At 39.7% G+C, this 15,887-nt stretch overlaps 1 protein-coding gene across 1 annotated transcript in view; it reads right to left on the bottom strand.

Annotated features, from left to right (window-relative positions):
- SHTN1 (shootin 1) overlaps positions 1 to 15,887 on the bottom strand; it is a 63,929-nt gene that overhangs the window by 24,030 nt on the left and 24,012 nt on the right. Inside the window, exons 6-8 of the mRNA XM_077822227.1 lie at positions 10,212 to 10,358; positions 8,199 to 8,352; positions 2,682 to 2,784 (exon numbers count right to left, since the gene is read on the bottom strand). Coding sequence (XP_077678353.1) covers positions 2,682 to 2,784; positions 8,199 to 8,352; positions 10,212 to 10,358 — 404 coding nt within the window. The remainder of the gene's footprint in view (positions 1 to 2,681; positions 2,785 to 8,198; positions 8,353 to 10,211; positions 10,359 to 15,887) is intronic.

Genomic DNA, 15,887 nt, shown 5'->3' with positions numbered 1-15,887 from the left:
CCTCATATACTATGAGAAAACATCCCAAGAATGCTTCAGAAGAACATTTTTTTCCAGTCCAGGAGACAGCCAGACAAAAAAAAAATACAGTTTCATTAAATAATATTGATTCCTTATTAAGGTAAAATAATTTACATCTGGTTCATGTCAAGTTTTGAAATACCCATTTATATTTTAATAATCGTAAGTTGATGATGAATACTCTACTTACACTTACATTGTTGTTGCTGTCTTTCTTTGAACTACCTGTCATGGCAGCTGTAGCATGCGCACATGTATAAAATTAAAAATAAACTTCTGAAAAGAACCCACTTACTGCCCCTATGTGTCATTACGGATTTTTTTTTTTTCTGGCAATCTGGGCTGTTACATAATATGCAAGTTCTTTTGGTTCTACAGACAGTAGATGATACACTTAAGATGAAATAGACTGTCTGCAATCATTCCTGTTTAATTGTTCATAGCCTTCACAAAAAGAATCTACGTCACAATTTAGCTACTTCCAACGTTAAGACACTCTTCAGTGTTTCTCTCATCACCAATTCCAAGGTCTAGGCTTGAAATTTTCCATACCAGATCATTTACCGTATCAGATCATTACACCTTATTGAAAAGAAAAGAACCAAACTAAAGATCCAGAACCCTGTCCTAAAATAATGATGTATTTAACTCCCAACTTTTAAAGCAATCCATAAAATATGTCCTGCAAAGGTAGCTGTGTATGACAGTTACTTTGCACTTTTGAAATTCCTTCATCTGAGTTTCAGATCACATGTAAAAGTTACTCTGCTTTAGCTACTTCAGGCATTTAAATAGTTTGTGTCATCCACCCTGATTAGCTATGGAATTTGTCTTTCAAGAGGTGCAGTTCTGTTCCTGGCATGGGAGGAATTTACTTACTAAACATTCTATTCAAATGTGTATATAACTGTAATGGAAGTGAATAAAGTAGTTGGGATTGTGTAAAAGAATTAAACAAGTGACATGAGCTAATGAAAGGTAAAAGCAGCTAGAGTCGAAATACGGCTGTTCAAAAGTATATTTTACAGAATCAGCTAAACAGTGACAGAACAGGTTGAATTTTCATTGCTAAGCATTGGAATTTTTGTATATTATTCCAATAACTTAACAAGATTTGCAGATGTGCAGTATGACAGAAAATTTCATTCTTAATCTATTAACAGCAAAAAGCAAAGGCCAAGATTTTCAAAAATGCATCTGAAGTATGACTTCACTGGCAGACGGCAAGTGCTCTGCAGTTTTGAAAAATCAAGCCACTTACTCGGGTGTCTAACTGTAGGCATCTAGACTGAGATTTTCACAGGAGTCTAAGTGAGTTGAGCAATCCAGCAAAGCACTGGAGCACATACTTAACTTTAAGCATGTGAATAGTCTTAATGTAGGCCTCTTCAAGCACTTAAAAGATCACGCAGTTCAGTGCTTTGCTGGATTTGGTGCCTCACCTGTCAGTAAATTTCAGTGGGATTTGGGTGCCACTATGAAAAACTTGTCTAATCTGTTGGATGCTGAGAAGCCTGATTATCCTACCTAAAACCTGGGATCCCACAAATTTAGCTATTTCCATCATCCACACTGGATGGAGAGGCAGACAGACCAAACCCTTTTGCTTGCAGAGGATACCCTAACAGCAATGATTCAGATACGCACTTCTCTAGGTCACAAAGGAGTCTAACTACAGCGATCAGATAAACAGGAAGAACAACCTTTCAAATTCAGATCAAAGAGGTAGAATCATAGAATCACAGAATATCAGGGTTGGAAGGGACCTCAGGAGGTCATGTACTCCAACCCCCTGCTCAAAGCAGGACCAATCGCCAACTAAATCATCCCAGCCAGGGCTTTGTCAAGCCAGACCTTAAAAACTTGTAAGGAAGGAGATTCCACCACCTCCCTAGATAACACATTCCAGTGTTTCACCACCCTCGTCGTGAAAAAGTTTTTCCTAATATCCAACCTAAACCTCCCCCACGGCAAATTGAGACCATTACTCCTTGTTCTGTCACCTGCCACCACTGAGAACAGTTTAGATCCATCCTCTTTGGAACCCCCTTTCAGGTAGTTGAGAGCAGCTATCAAATCCCCCCTCATTCTTCTCTTCTGCAGACTAAACATCCCCAGTTCCCTCAGCCTCTCCTCATAAGTCATATGTTCCAGTCCCCTAATCATTTTTGTTGCCCTCTGCTGGGCTCTTTCCAATTTTTCCACATCCTTCTTGTAGTGTGGGGCCCAAAACTGGACACAGTACTCCAGATGAGGCCTCACCAATGTCGAATAGAGGGGAACGATCACCTCCCTCGATCTGCTGGCAATGCCCCTACTTATACATCCCAAAATGCCATTGGCCTTCTTGGCAACAAGGGCACACTGCTGACTCATATCCAGCTTCTCGTCCACTGTCACCCCTAGGTCCTTTTCTGCAGAACTGCCACCGAGCCATTCGGTCCCTAGTCTGTAGTGGTGCATGGGATTCTTCCGTCCTAAGTGCAGGACTCTGCACTTGTCCTTGTTGAACCTCATCAGATTTCTTTTGGCTCAATCCTCTAATTTGTCTAGGGCCCTCTGTATCCTATCCCTACCCTCCAGCGTACCCCTCCTTCCCTCAGAATCACTGTCTAAACAGGCCACTGAACTTGAGTACTTCTTGGAGGATGAACACTTACCGAATTGGATTGGGAGGGGGAGGAGGAAGCGGAGGTGGCGGTGGGGGCGGAGGCGGCGGTGCTGGATTTTCTGACCTGTGTATTCGTTTCTGGAGTTCATCAACTGCATGAGAGCAACAGAAAAGCAGAATGAGTTCTCAGCAAAAGCAGTTCCCCATCTGCTAGTGGGTGATTTGAAACCAGAGCCCTAAACAGAAGTTTTGCCTGTAAAGAAAGCCACTGATTCATTCAAAAGCAAAATGGCAGCACTTCTCAATGGCTGACCTGCTATCACACTTGGTTAGTGGTAGTTTTTACACTCATCTTCACCAAGAACACTGATCTAGCTGCATACAATTTCTACAATCAAGGCAACTTCTGAGAATTGAATGCCCAGCTGCATATTATTAAACTCTTCATACACAGTGATTGGAGCCTTAAGGAGAAACCAGAGTGACTGCTACATTTCCTAGTTGTGAAAGGGACATCACATCAACTGGAAATCTGGTCAATTTAAAAAAAAAAAACATTTCAGTTTCTACTCTTTACTCTGCGTCGCTTTGATAATTTTTTGCAGCTTTACAGTCATATTCTTTAAAAGAAGTTTTTCCTCTTCTGTTGCTGTGTGAGAGATCTACACAATCAATGGGGGAAGCTACCCCAGTACAAAGGGGAGACAGTGAAAGAGACTATATATAAGTGCTGTCAAGTGAACTTAGTGTGGGGGGAGAAAAAAAGAGGAAAAATATATTTTTCTCTAATGTCATTTAGTTACAATAAATCTTAGCAGCTGCTTTTAAGTATAGAGGGAATTTCAGACAGATGGATTGGGTGGGACTCCCAAAGTGGATCCTCAATTCCTATTAATTATAAATTAATTACATTTTAAATTTAAATCCCTTATGTGGCTTTACAAACCCATCTGAGATTCTTATGCTGATGGTGCCCTTTTTAATAATAAAATATGTAAAAGGGAAAAGGAGTACTGTGAATGCACATTCAAATCCACTTTGTGCTTTATGTAAATGAGTGATGTGAGGTTTAAAGAATCTCTGTATAGCCATTCATAAAGAACCCACTATCACACAGAACAGCACCCGCATATCTTTACTGAAAATCCTGTGCAATATTCACCACACCAAAGAATTTTCTCCAACACTAAAGACTATTCAAATGACTTCAACAGGACTATTCACGTATTTCCAGGTAAGCCTGGGCTTGAGCTTCTGATTCAGGAAAGCAGTTAGGCCTGAACAGGGATGGACTTCAGCATGTTTTTAAGGGCTTTTCTGAATCAGAGCCTGAGTTATGGGTTCCCCATAGAATCACAGCAATATAGGACTGGAAGGGACCTCAAGAAGTCATCAAATCCAGACACCTGCTCCATTGCAGGACCAAGTAAATCTAGGCCATGCCTGACAGGTGTTTGTCCAACCTGCTCCTAAAAATCTCCAACTATGGGGATTCCACAACCTCCTTTTGAAGCCTATTCCAGAGCTCAACTATCTTTATATATACCCTTTTCCTAATATCTAACCAAAATTTCCCTTGCTGATGATTAAGTCCATTATTTCTTGTTCTATCTCCAGTGGATATGGAGAACAATTGATCACTGTTCTCTTTATAATAGCCCTTAACATATTTGCAGACTGTTATCAGGCCCCCTCCCACCCAGTCTTCTTTTCTTAAGACTAAAGATGCCCAGTTTTCTTAACCTTTCCTCATAGGTCACGTTTTATAAACTTTTTATCATTTTTGTTGCTCTCCTCAGGACTCTCTCCAATTTGTCCACCTCTTTCCTAAAGTGTGGCATGCAGACCTGGACATGGTACTCCAACTGAGGCTCACCTGTGCTGAGTAGAGCAGGACAAATATCTCCCATGTCTTACATACGACATTCCTGTTAATACACCCCAGAACAACAATACCGTTTTTCACAGCTGTATCATATTGTTGACTAATATCCAATTTGTGATCCACAGTAACACCCAGATCCTTGTCAGCAATACCACCACCTGGCCAGTTATTCCCCATTTTGTATTTGAGCATTTGATTTTTCCTTCTTAAGTGAAGTTCTTTGCAGTTGTATTTATTGAATTTTATCTTGTTGACTTCAGACCAACTCTCCAGTTTATAAAGGTATTTTTTAATTCTTATCTTGTCCTTTAACATGCTTGCTACCCCTTCTAGCTAGGTGTCATCTGAAGATTTTATAAGCGCTCTATCCACCTCATTATTCAAGTCATTAATGAAAATATTGAATAGTACCAGGTCCAGGACTAACCTGTGAGAAACTCCACTAGATACAACCTCCCAGTTTGGTAATGAACCATTGATAACTACAGTAGGGTCTTTCAAAAAGTTGTGCACTCATCTTATAATAATTTTATCTAGACTATACCTTCCTAGTTTGCTAATGAAAATGCCATGACGGACTTCGTTAGAAGCTTTACTACGATCAAGATATATCACATCTACTGTTTCCCCCCTACTCACTAGGCCAGTAACCCTGTCAAAGAAGGAAATTAGGTTGGTTTGGCATCATTTGTTATTGCCAAATCCATGCTGGCTATTCCTTATAGTCCTATTATCCTCCAGATGCTTACAAAATGATGGCTTAATAATTTGTTCCAGTGTCTTTCCAGGTATCAAAGTTCAGCTGACTAGTCATGAATTCCCCAGATCCTCTTTGCTCCCCTTTTTAAAATTAGGTACTATGTTTGCCCTTCTCCTGTCTTGACAGACCTCACTTGTCCTTCATGAGTTCTCAAAGATAATTGCTATCAGTTCCAAGATTGCTTCAGCTAGTTCCTTAAGTACTCTGATGAATTTCATCAGGCCCTGCCAACTTGAGTACTTCTAACTTATCTAAATATCCTTTAACCTGACCTTCCCTATTTTGGCCTGCATTCCTTCCCCCTTGCTGTTAATTTTAATTAATTATACGTTGAGTATCTGATCTGACTTATAGTGAAAATGCCTACCCACAGTATCCAGAATGACCTTATTAGTGTCAGTATAATGACAACAGCCTGGGTTACATTTTCGAAGCATTGCATATGATAGGCACACACAAGCCCCCATTCAAAATAATGGTATTTCCACATGTATCTCACATGATTTGGACATCTGGCTGCCTTCTAGCCACATTGCACATGAAACAAACTGTGACCGAATCAGAATCTGGTGGAAGCTGGGATCAATTTTCAATTTCCCCACTCTCAGAGACACACTGTAACGATGGGAAACTTACACAAGTGTTCAATTCTCAGCATCTTAGAACTTTCATTTAATTCTTTAGGGAAGAGCAAAAACAATGAAGTTAAAAATGTATGGAAAAACTGAACTATCTAAATGTGTGTAGCTTGGCTAACCAATGACTCAGCGGGGAGATAATGGAATATAATGATATGACAGATGTAAAACCAAAGGATGGAAAGGAATTCTTTAGTTTTTGGGTTTTTAAACTTAATCACATACCAAATTTAGAATGGCTATCAGAAAATACCATGGCAACCATGTTATCTGGGACTTTTAAAAATAGACTGAACAAGCGAGCCCTAAGAAAATATATTCTAGGGAATTTTATCTGCTTATATATGCTTATCATGGTAAGCAAGCACCTAACAATCCTGCATTGATTGTGTGAGATGGACTGCATGATCTAATACGTCTTTCCACCTAAATTCTATGAATCTGATTAATTTGACACACACAAAATTGTAAAATATTTTTTCCAGAAGCTCACACCACCACATCGGTATGCTTTTTCTCTCTGACATTTTCCATCTACACATTCCAGCTGTGTTTGGATAGTTAAACAGTAGTTCACCAGCTGCTAACTATATTTTGAATTTATTATGAAATGGCAATTTTAAATAAAGAGTTAAATTACAGTTTTTAGCATTTAATAGACATGATGCTGTAAGCTGGTCAGGCACCATTCTAGCATATAAGACTTTGATAACTAAATTACAGTACTTGCTCCACACTGTATGTACTGTAAAGTGATTTTTGTCAGTGTTCTTGAGGCTTTGGTTTAGCCTATAAACGGGACAAATAGCAGTCAGAAAGCCAGACAATTTTTTCAGTCAGATAGTAAGGGGATAAATGTTTAGCATGATGCACAGGGAATTAGACACACAATTCCCAAGGATTTCAGCCATTGAAACCCACATGAGTCATGTAGTTAATTCCCTCTGCCAAGTTCTGAATAAAGTATTTACCCTTTAAATGTCAGTATCAGAACGGTAATATGAGGAAAAAACCCTCACTTCAGCAGGAGTTGTTTTCTCACAATTCAGTCTGAAGGGCTAAATCATTCCCATAAATTCACCGATAACTGCTAGATCAAGACTACTAAATGCTTGTGTGGTTTCCTAAGTTGCTTGATAACTTCCACATATGGAAACATGAGAGCTTTCCCCTTCATCATCTGTACAATAGGGGTGCTACATGATAAGCCATGGTGCATTATGTGTGTATCTCTGTGAAAGAATTAACAGGATTGTCATGTTCTATTTATTTATGTCTTTTGAGTCAATGAAAGATATAAGTTTCAGCTGAACTTAAAAGGATTATCCTTTCACATGTAAACAGTGCATTGAATCGTCACGTACCGTAGACTCAGAGTTACCTCAAGATTTCATTTTATATACCTGTGGAAGGTGAACAACCACCGACCATGCTGCTTAGTGGTCAGACAGGAGGGTGGCAGGCCATCTCCCTCTTGAAAACACAGTCCCGTCCTTCAGTGCTTCCCCCATCTCTCCCAGAATTTCCAGTCCTTCCCTTTTAACATAGGGACTTGAGGTCTAGGCCCTTGAACAGTCAAGGTCTTTTCTAGCTGGGTTCTCAACCGAGGTGAATGCTCTTATAATTGTAATATCCTCTTGAAGGGGAACCCTGGTCCACCTCCTCTACTGCTCCGGTCCACGGCCCTATGGTGGGCAGCTACACTCTACCTTGCAGTGCTATACAACTGCCCCCCAGGCCATTTCCTACCCAAGCCTCCTTTAGCTTCCTAGAGTAAACCAAAGAATTTTCTTCAATAAAGTCTCTGACCTGCACACTCAGTCACCTGACTCTCCTTTATAGGTTTGCACAGGTCTGCACTGTCAGATCTGAGACAATGAGTTCCTGGGCAACACTTCTCCCTCAGAGCAGATGTCTGCTCCCTTCCACGACTCGCCTGCCTCTGAGCTGCTCTGCTTCCCTTTTTAAAGCCCCTGCCTCCAGTTTGTGCAGGTCCTGCAAGTGTTGCTGGACAGGGCTACCTGAGACCAGAGCTGTTCCTGAACCCCTTGTTCTCCAGTGAGGTTTGTATGCCCCATCACAATGTCACAAAAATTTTACAAATTTTTCTACTGAATAGATTCTAGACATGTTGAGTTGAGTCTGAACTTCATACTGTGAAATAATTATGCACAGATGTTCATGGTTTCATCTCAAAAGTATCTTGTATAATTCTATTAGGTCTGCACCAGTAACACTTGAGAAAATTTCACTTCTAAACTTAATTTAATTAAGTGATTTTACCTGAATGCTTTAGGTTTTTAACTTTTTCTTCAGAGTTCTGCCACTTTAGTTCTAACTCCTTTTTATCTTCTTCCAGAAGTCCCAGCTGCTGCTGTAGACAACTGATCTCCTTATGTAGTGCTTCATTTTCTAACTTCTCTTCTAATTCTTTAACCTGCAGATGGCAAACACTGGACATTGTTACAATAAAAAATAAATGCTCATTCTGTCTTTTGCCTCGTTGAATAGCTGGGCCATCTACCAGACACTGTAGGCCTTGAGAATATGAGATTAGCAGGAACGCTGTAAACTGCAGTAATATACATGAGAAGACTTTTTAAGCAAACATTTTTGAAAGAGAGTCACAAAGATCTCACTATTAATTTTCTAATCTAACCCCAATTTTGTTTTTACAAACATCTCCAGACCTCAAATGTCTAACTAAGACATTTTTTTTCTTTAGAGATTTAATCGTCTTATTTGAACAGAGTTTCTTCATTTGAAGCAAATATTAATGAGCTTTTTTTTTTTTTTTTTTAGTTAACTGGGTCTGTTTAAAGGTTCTAATTTAAACTCACTCCTTCCGCAGTTCATGCAGTTGTCAATGGATGAACTACAGAATGACATCAGATTGAGTGGCAGCATTCAAGTATGTTGAAGCAACCACTTCCATAGCTATTAAATGTATACAATTTGGTCTAGGTTACAAAAATCAGAGCTTTTCTAAAAGCCAGCTATTACACCTCAAGTATTTTTTTTAAATAAATATATTAAGTGAATGTACCTTTACTGTACATGTGAAGAAGGTGCAGCTACTGAGCATTACCTTATGGCAGTGGTCCCCAAACTGTGGGGTGGGGGACATGGAAGAACGTTCAGGGGGGCGCGGCAGGGCCCAGGCCAGACCCCTTGTACCACTCAGCCCTTCTCTGCCCCCACGCTCAGTTCCCACCGCAGCTCCTGGCCCTGGCCCCCGGCTGCAGCCCCTGGCTCCCAACCGCAGGCCCCGGCTCCCAGCACTGACCGCAGGTTTGCTTGCAGCCCCACTCCCAGCCGAGGCCCCAGCTGCAGCACCAGCCCCACTCCTGACTGTGGCCCCAACTCCAGTGTGGCCTCCGGGGGGCATGGACAAAAAAGTTTGGGGACCACTGCCCTATGGCATACACACACTAAAAACTAAAGTGATTTATGGGTGCAGATCCTCAGCTAGTGGAAATGGTCATAGATCCACAGCTACCATACTACATAGTCTCTTACTTCAGAGATGCCATCTTTCTCATGCCTTTCATAACTATGGGGTTTTCCACAGCACCATATACACAGCATTTTGTATAATTTTTATCTTTTTCTATAGTTCCCCGATACTGTGGAATTTATACTTCCTTCTACTGCTCTCATTTTCCTGTATCTCTGGAACCAGGAACCACCTTCTCATTGCAGGATGCCTGGATCCTGACTTCTCTTCATTTAAATCCTTCCTGAAAAATCCCTGCTTTCCCCAAGGCACATAAATATTAATGCATGTCAATGTGACATCATCATCACCCCTATTAATTTAAAAAGCAACACTCAAACTTATCATCCATTGAGCCTCCTAGTGCTTTGGTAATCCATACTAGCACATGCCTTTATCAGGTTTAGTGGCTGGTTCACAGAAGAGTTAAGCGCCTACTACCAACTACCAGCTAGCGGGATAATTCCTTTACCTCCAGTGTTAAAGGAGCATGCTTTCAAGACTTTATTCAGGAAAGAACATGCTTAACTCCATCCCTATTCAGGACATAATTTTAAAGTACATGCTTAGCTTTAAGCATGTGCTTACCTGCAGTCTTGAAGAGAGATCCTTTCCTGAATCAGGGTGTAAGTGCTGAAGATTGTGTGTTCAGACCCTATCAATGACCCAAAGAGACAGGGGATAGGGCAGGGACCAGATCTTTGCATTTAACTGTGCTGAGCACATTTAATAAATGGCAATTAATATGAGCTTTGAGAAGCTATCTAAAATCCTACAGTAGGTGAAAAATCTTACACTACCTTTTGCTGGTGTTGATGTCTCTCTTCTTCCAGTGTTTGGGTCAACTTGGCATTTTCATCTAAAGCTGTCAATAGCTGCTGATCAGGAGCAGAATTTTGCAGAAGCAGATGACTTTGTCTTTTCAACTTGTTTTGTTCAATATACATCTGCCGAAAACAACACCCCCGCCAAAAAAAACTGAATGGTTAAGTAAAGTCTCCCATTTTAACAGGAACCAGATAAATAATAATAATAATAAACATAGTGAATCATCTAGCACTGGTTAAGAAACTTGGGGCGGGGGGTAGTTTACAATAGCTAAGTACATAAAGTGCCTCCTTGTTAAGAGAATTATGTCATTTATTATTAAAATTGTGCATGTTTGCAACATACTGAAATTAAAGTTCACAGATTTAAATTAGTATTCTCTTAAGAGATTAAAGCTCACTTGGTATACAAGCACTTAGACAGTCAGTTCTTCACTAGATGAGAAATTCAGTCACTGGGATAGGAGCCAAAAGAGCATGGGGTCTGTAACAGTGACCATAGAGAGGCTCATGCCCAATCTAAGTGTCAGGTGGTGATTTTATTCCTGAAACACTTGCCTAGCTCCCAACACAAGGTGAGTGGGTGGGGTGTGTGCGTGCACGCCTACTCCACAAAGAAGGTGGTGCGTTATGGTGTGATTTTAGGCTAGTAAAAATGGGGCTGAGAGAAAGTCTCAACAACTTGCCTTTAAAGCCATTGTCTCCCTTTTAATTTTGAACTAGTCACTTTTCACTTTCCCAAATGTTGATACTTTTAGTTCAGGATGTGGGGGTAAATCATCAGGTCGGTGTCACTACTCCAAGCCTTTTAAATAGGCCACTGGGCCCTTGCAAGGGATTGCACAGGCCTTTGCACAGATCAAATATAGAGGGTACTTCCCTTTGTCTGCTGGAGAGCTCCAGGGAGAATTCTGCTTTCTTGCAATAAAATTCCCCAAGGAGCTACCCCTGCAGCTCTATGCTGCCAATAACATGGGCTGTGCCTGAAATCAGTGGGGGGGTTGGGTGAGCAAGGAATCCAGGATGGGCCCCAAGAGAACCCCATCTTTGTAGCAGAAATGACACGTGTAACTAGGAGAGGAGATTTCTGATGACAATGCTGGGTGTACCAGCACAGCCAGTGTTTATTCTGTGGGAGACACTTTCGATCATTTATGAAAAAAACACCGAGTACAGTGATTGTCCCCGAATTGTTGAAAAACTGATCCACTGTTCAGCAGAATGATTTATGACCAAATTATTATAAATGCAAAGCTCTATGAAATCTTGACAGTTTCCCTCACTGCTTATTTCCTGGCCAAAGTTACCACCACAACAGTCTGACAAACTATTTCTTCCAGTCCACTATTATTGGACTTACTGGTATATTATTAATAAAACGAAATGCAATCAGATGTCTCTGTATTTATTTATTTGGCTAAGTTTTGTAGCAAGTTTCTATCCAGCATTCTGTTGGGCTACATAATGTATTATTATGGAGGTTGATAATAAAAAGGGAAGCTACTGACCTCACTGAACTTAAAGGCCTTGTCTACACTCCCACTTACTTCAGTGTAACTTATGTCGCTCAGCGGTGTGAATAAGCTACTCCCTTGAGCGACGTAAGTTACACCAACCTAAGCACCAGTGTGTACAGTGCTATGTCGGCAGGAGAATTACCACTGTAGCGCTTCTAGTGTAGACCAGCCCTAACTTTTGATACAGTCTAGATGACTCACAAATGCAATCTGACTGCAAAAACAGAGAGAGAATCAATGTGACCTTAATATTAAAAAAGCCAACAAAGAACACCTCTTTGGGTAGAGCTATGCAGTGGGAAAGGCACTAAAGAATGGAAAGCACTCAGTGAAGAGAAAACTATGACTACAGGCTCCAGTCCTGCACTTATATAAAAACAGGGACTGTTGTGGGGGTGTGGGACACAACACAGCAGAAGTTAGCTTCCTGTGACAACTGCAGTGACGCTTCTCTGAAGCAAAGTAATGGTTTATCTTCCTCATGGTCACTTTGAGTAGTGGGCCAGGATTAGGTTTAAGTCAGCCTTGCCCCACCCTTGGTCACCTTCACTTTCAATACAAATCCTGGTCCCCTTCACCTTCCTTTAGAAAAGAAGAAAGAAGAGAGCACAGTGCAGCAAATGGATCAGAGATTTCCTCTGGAGAACTCGCTATATGGAACTAATTGTCCTGGAAAGTACTTATATACTACAGTGATGGGTGCTATACAAAACACTAAGATGGGCAGATGGCTGTATTTCTGACTAGGGTATGCACAGCATTCCCTTCTGCACACTGAAACATGATCAGGGGCCATACTGTCCTACAAATATATGTTAAAAGACCCAATACACAATACTAAAACTGTGCCATAAACTGACCAAAAGCAAAGAAGAAATTCAGATTTAAAGCTGACTGCCCATCTGAAATTTTGAATGTCTGGCAGGATTTGTTGGTAGCCCATTATATTACATATACTTGGGTTTTCTAGATCAGGAGATTAAATACATAAAACATCTTTGAAGAGTAATAATTTAACAGCTTACAGGTATTTCTAGAGCATTCCTCACCAGAGTATAAAATCTATTGTCTGCCTGGGAGAGCAAGACAATTGAGTCAGGTAAAGACAATACAGCATTTAATGTTTACAGATTCTCATTACTTGACAGTGGAAGGGATCTTTGACCCTGATATGGCAATGAGCTCCATCCTGGCACCTATGTAGCACCCCACTGACTTCAATGAGGGTCTGCATGGACCCAGTGATCTGGCCACACAGATCCCAACTGACTCCATTGAGGTAGCATTCTGAGTCACATATGGAAAATAAAAGACATATTAGAAAAATTGCTTCTATTTTACACCCTCATTTTTACACCCAGGATCTGTTGGTAGCCTGAATGCTTTCTTTTGTGCCTATAATTGATGCTGTCTGCAGTTTATTGCAGGCACTAAATTAGAATCAGAGCGAAAACTTATTTAAATATCTCAAAAAAAGGCACACTGAAAATCCAGCACGCAGTTATTGAGCTTGAGCAGAAGCCATTTTAAAAAGGTTTAATTTCTGTGCCATGTTATTTTGGTTTGCACAATATAAGAACTATTAGGCTATCTGGTGGGCTAATATTTAGCAAGGTTTCATTTTTCAGTTGTACTAGAATGAAGCAACATTGCAAATATGTACATTTAAAAATTGCTTCTGGATTGAAATATTTTATGGCCACTTTCAGCCTGTATCACCATTTTATAATTCATCCATAAACCTATGGAAACAAAGGTTATTAATGGAGAGGATGTCAGTGTCTTAAACTGGGATAACACATTTCCAATAAGAATGACAGGCTTGGTTTATTGGAAGGAGAGAGCATTCTTTACTCAGAACCTACACTAACTCAATGCTTCACCAACAGGAACTTACCATAGTATAAGTGGAGTCTTGGAATCAAACTGATCCCTGAATTTGCACTGCCCTGCACCCTCAATTGTGGTTTAGGATCTGATCCAGCTCTACTGTAGTCTATGGGAATCTTTCCATTGACTTCAAAAGGTGCCGGATTGGGTCCTCAAATGGGGTGTGTAATGCTACAAAACCACAATGGTCGCATTTTACACTCACTTTGCACTGGTGTCTGTGATTTACAGGAGAGGCAAGGTAAAGAAGAATCAGGACTGGGAACTTCAAAGTTACACCACAGATCAATTTGGCATATGGAGTCTTGAAACCAATAATGCCACTGATAAACAACAAAGTCACTCAGTCACACAGAATAGTTGCCCCCAGTGAAATTTAAGTCCTCTCTGAAAAGAAGGACAGAACACGAGAAAACAGCATAACAGTTTCTCTATAATTCTGATGTGGAAAAATGTTTAGTAGCCCAAATTAAGGTGCATGCAATATGTTATTAATAGAGCTGGTCACAGGGTTTTCAGTCAACACACTTTCCTGCTGAAAAACGGGATTTTGTCAAAAAACTCAAGTGTATTCATGTGAAAAAAATTGAAATTTTTTTCAAAATTTTCTTGACAAGTTTCAAAGCTAAATGAAAATTTTTACTTCAGAATTGAAAAATTTGTTTTCAAAATTCCAGATTTCGATCCTTTCACTCCCTTTTTTGCCAACAAATCTAAAGGAATGAATGATGGCTATAATTTGGGGAGGGTTCCGGTTCCCTTTGTGCACTCTAACTTTTCCAAACTACCTCAGCTTTTGAAAGCCTACTGAGTGGCAAAAAGAAACATTAAACACTGCAACTTAGCCCATCAGTAGATTTTGAAAAAAAACGGAGAAAATTGTAATAATTTTATTTCAAGGTTTTCCTGTGAAAATCAAACACTTTCTATCAAAAAACTGAGCGAAAACTTTTTGTTCAAAAATTTCACAGAAAACTGCCTGGGTTTTTCGACTACCTCTCCTTTATTACTTTCTTAAGCATCACAGATAATGTACATGGTGCTTACAATATGGAGAAACGGAGATTTCTAAGCCAGAAAATGCTTCGTATGTATGAGCTTGATTCTGTAATCATGCATGGGAATAATTTATTCACATGAATAGTCCCACTGACTTAAAATATTATACCTATGCTTAAGTATTTGCAAGATCAGGCGCTAAATTAAGGGAACAAAACAGGATAGGACAGAAAATATTAAGTGAAGCAAAATGAGAGGGTAAAATATGATTATACGCTCACTTGGGAGGTCAGTTTGTCTGCACTAAATAAAAGACAATTTTTATTATATATAAAAGTTAAATGTCCAGGACCATCTAATTAAAACACATTTCAGCAGCACAGAAACTTGCACATAGCACCAAAATATCAAACAAAGTGTTTGCCGACAGGGCAAAAGAATGTTCTCCAATTAACATTTTCCTGTTTTAGCATCATATAGAATGGATTATACTACTCTATATATTTCTAAGGCACCCAGCCTTGTTGTATTTGGATGCCACTGAATCCATTTAGAAACAGATCAGATGCTTCTTGGAAGAGGAGCAAATCTCTTAACCCTCTTCCCAACAGATTAAATGGCTGATTTCAGAGGAATCAGATCTAGGCGGTACACTTTCTAGTGCACACAGCTTTGGCCATTTCACAAGTCTGTTCCCAGATGAAAGCTTGATGAGAGAGATTAGTCTTGTATCATGCTCTAAAGGTGGCAAGATTCAAGCTCAGGGTCTAAGACCTAAACATATCCCTCCTCTATTTCAATTATTTTCAGTTCAACCAGCTAGGCAGTGAATTAATTATTGTTACTAGGCTTGGAAGGATTACCTTATCAATAAATGTCAATTTTGTCATTTTCACATAAAAATATTTCCTCAGAAGATGATCAAAATTTATAGATAGACAAAGAAAAATGCTGCTGGAAAGATTAGTAGAGTTTGACGTAAGGATATTTATTTTGTATATTTGACAGGAGATGTTGACAATTTGTGTTTTAACAGTTACAAAGCTTTAACCTTTTGAATCTCAACATCTACTGTCATTAAATAATTCTTGTCTGACTCCTCCCATTATTCCCTGCAACTGTGAAAATTTAAATACATACAAGTAAAAAAAAAATAATGCTTAAAAATAAACAGATATTATCCATCAAAAGTTAAAAGTTGAATTCTGCCAAGCTTAATTATTACATACCAGCTTTTCTTAAG

This window comes from Eretmochelys imbricata, chromosome 7 (genome assembly GCF_965152235.1).
Source record: "Eretmochelys imbricata isolate rEreImb1 chromosome 7, rEreImb1.hap1, whole genome shotgun sequence".
Lineage (NCBI taxonomy): Eukaryota > Metazoa > Chordata > Testudines > Cheloniidae > Eretmochelys > Eretmochelys imbricata.
This window is presented reverse-complemented; position numbering and strand designations above follow the sequence as displayed.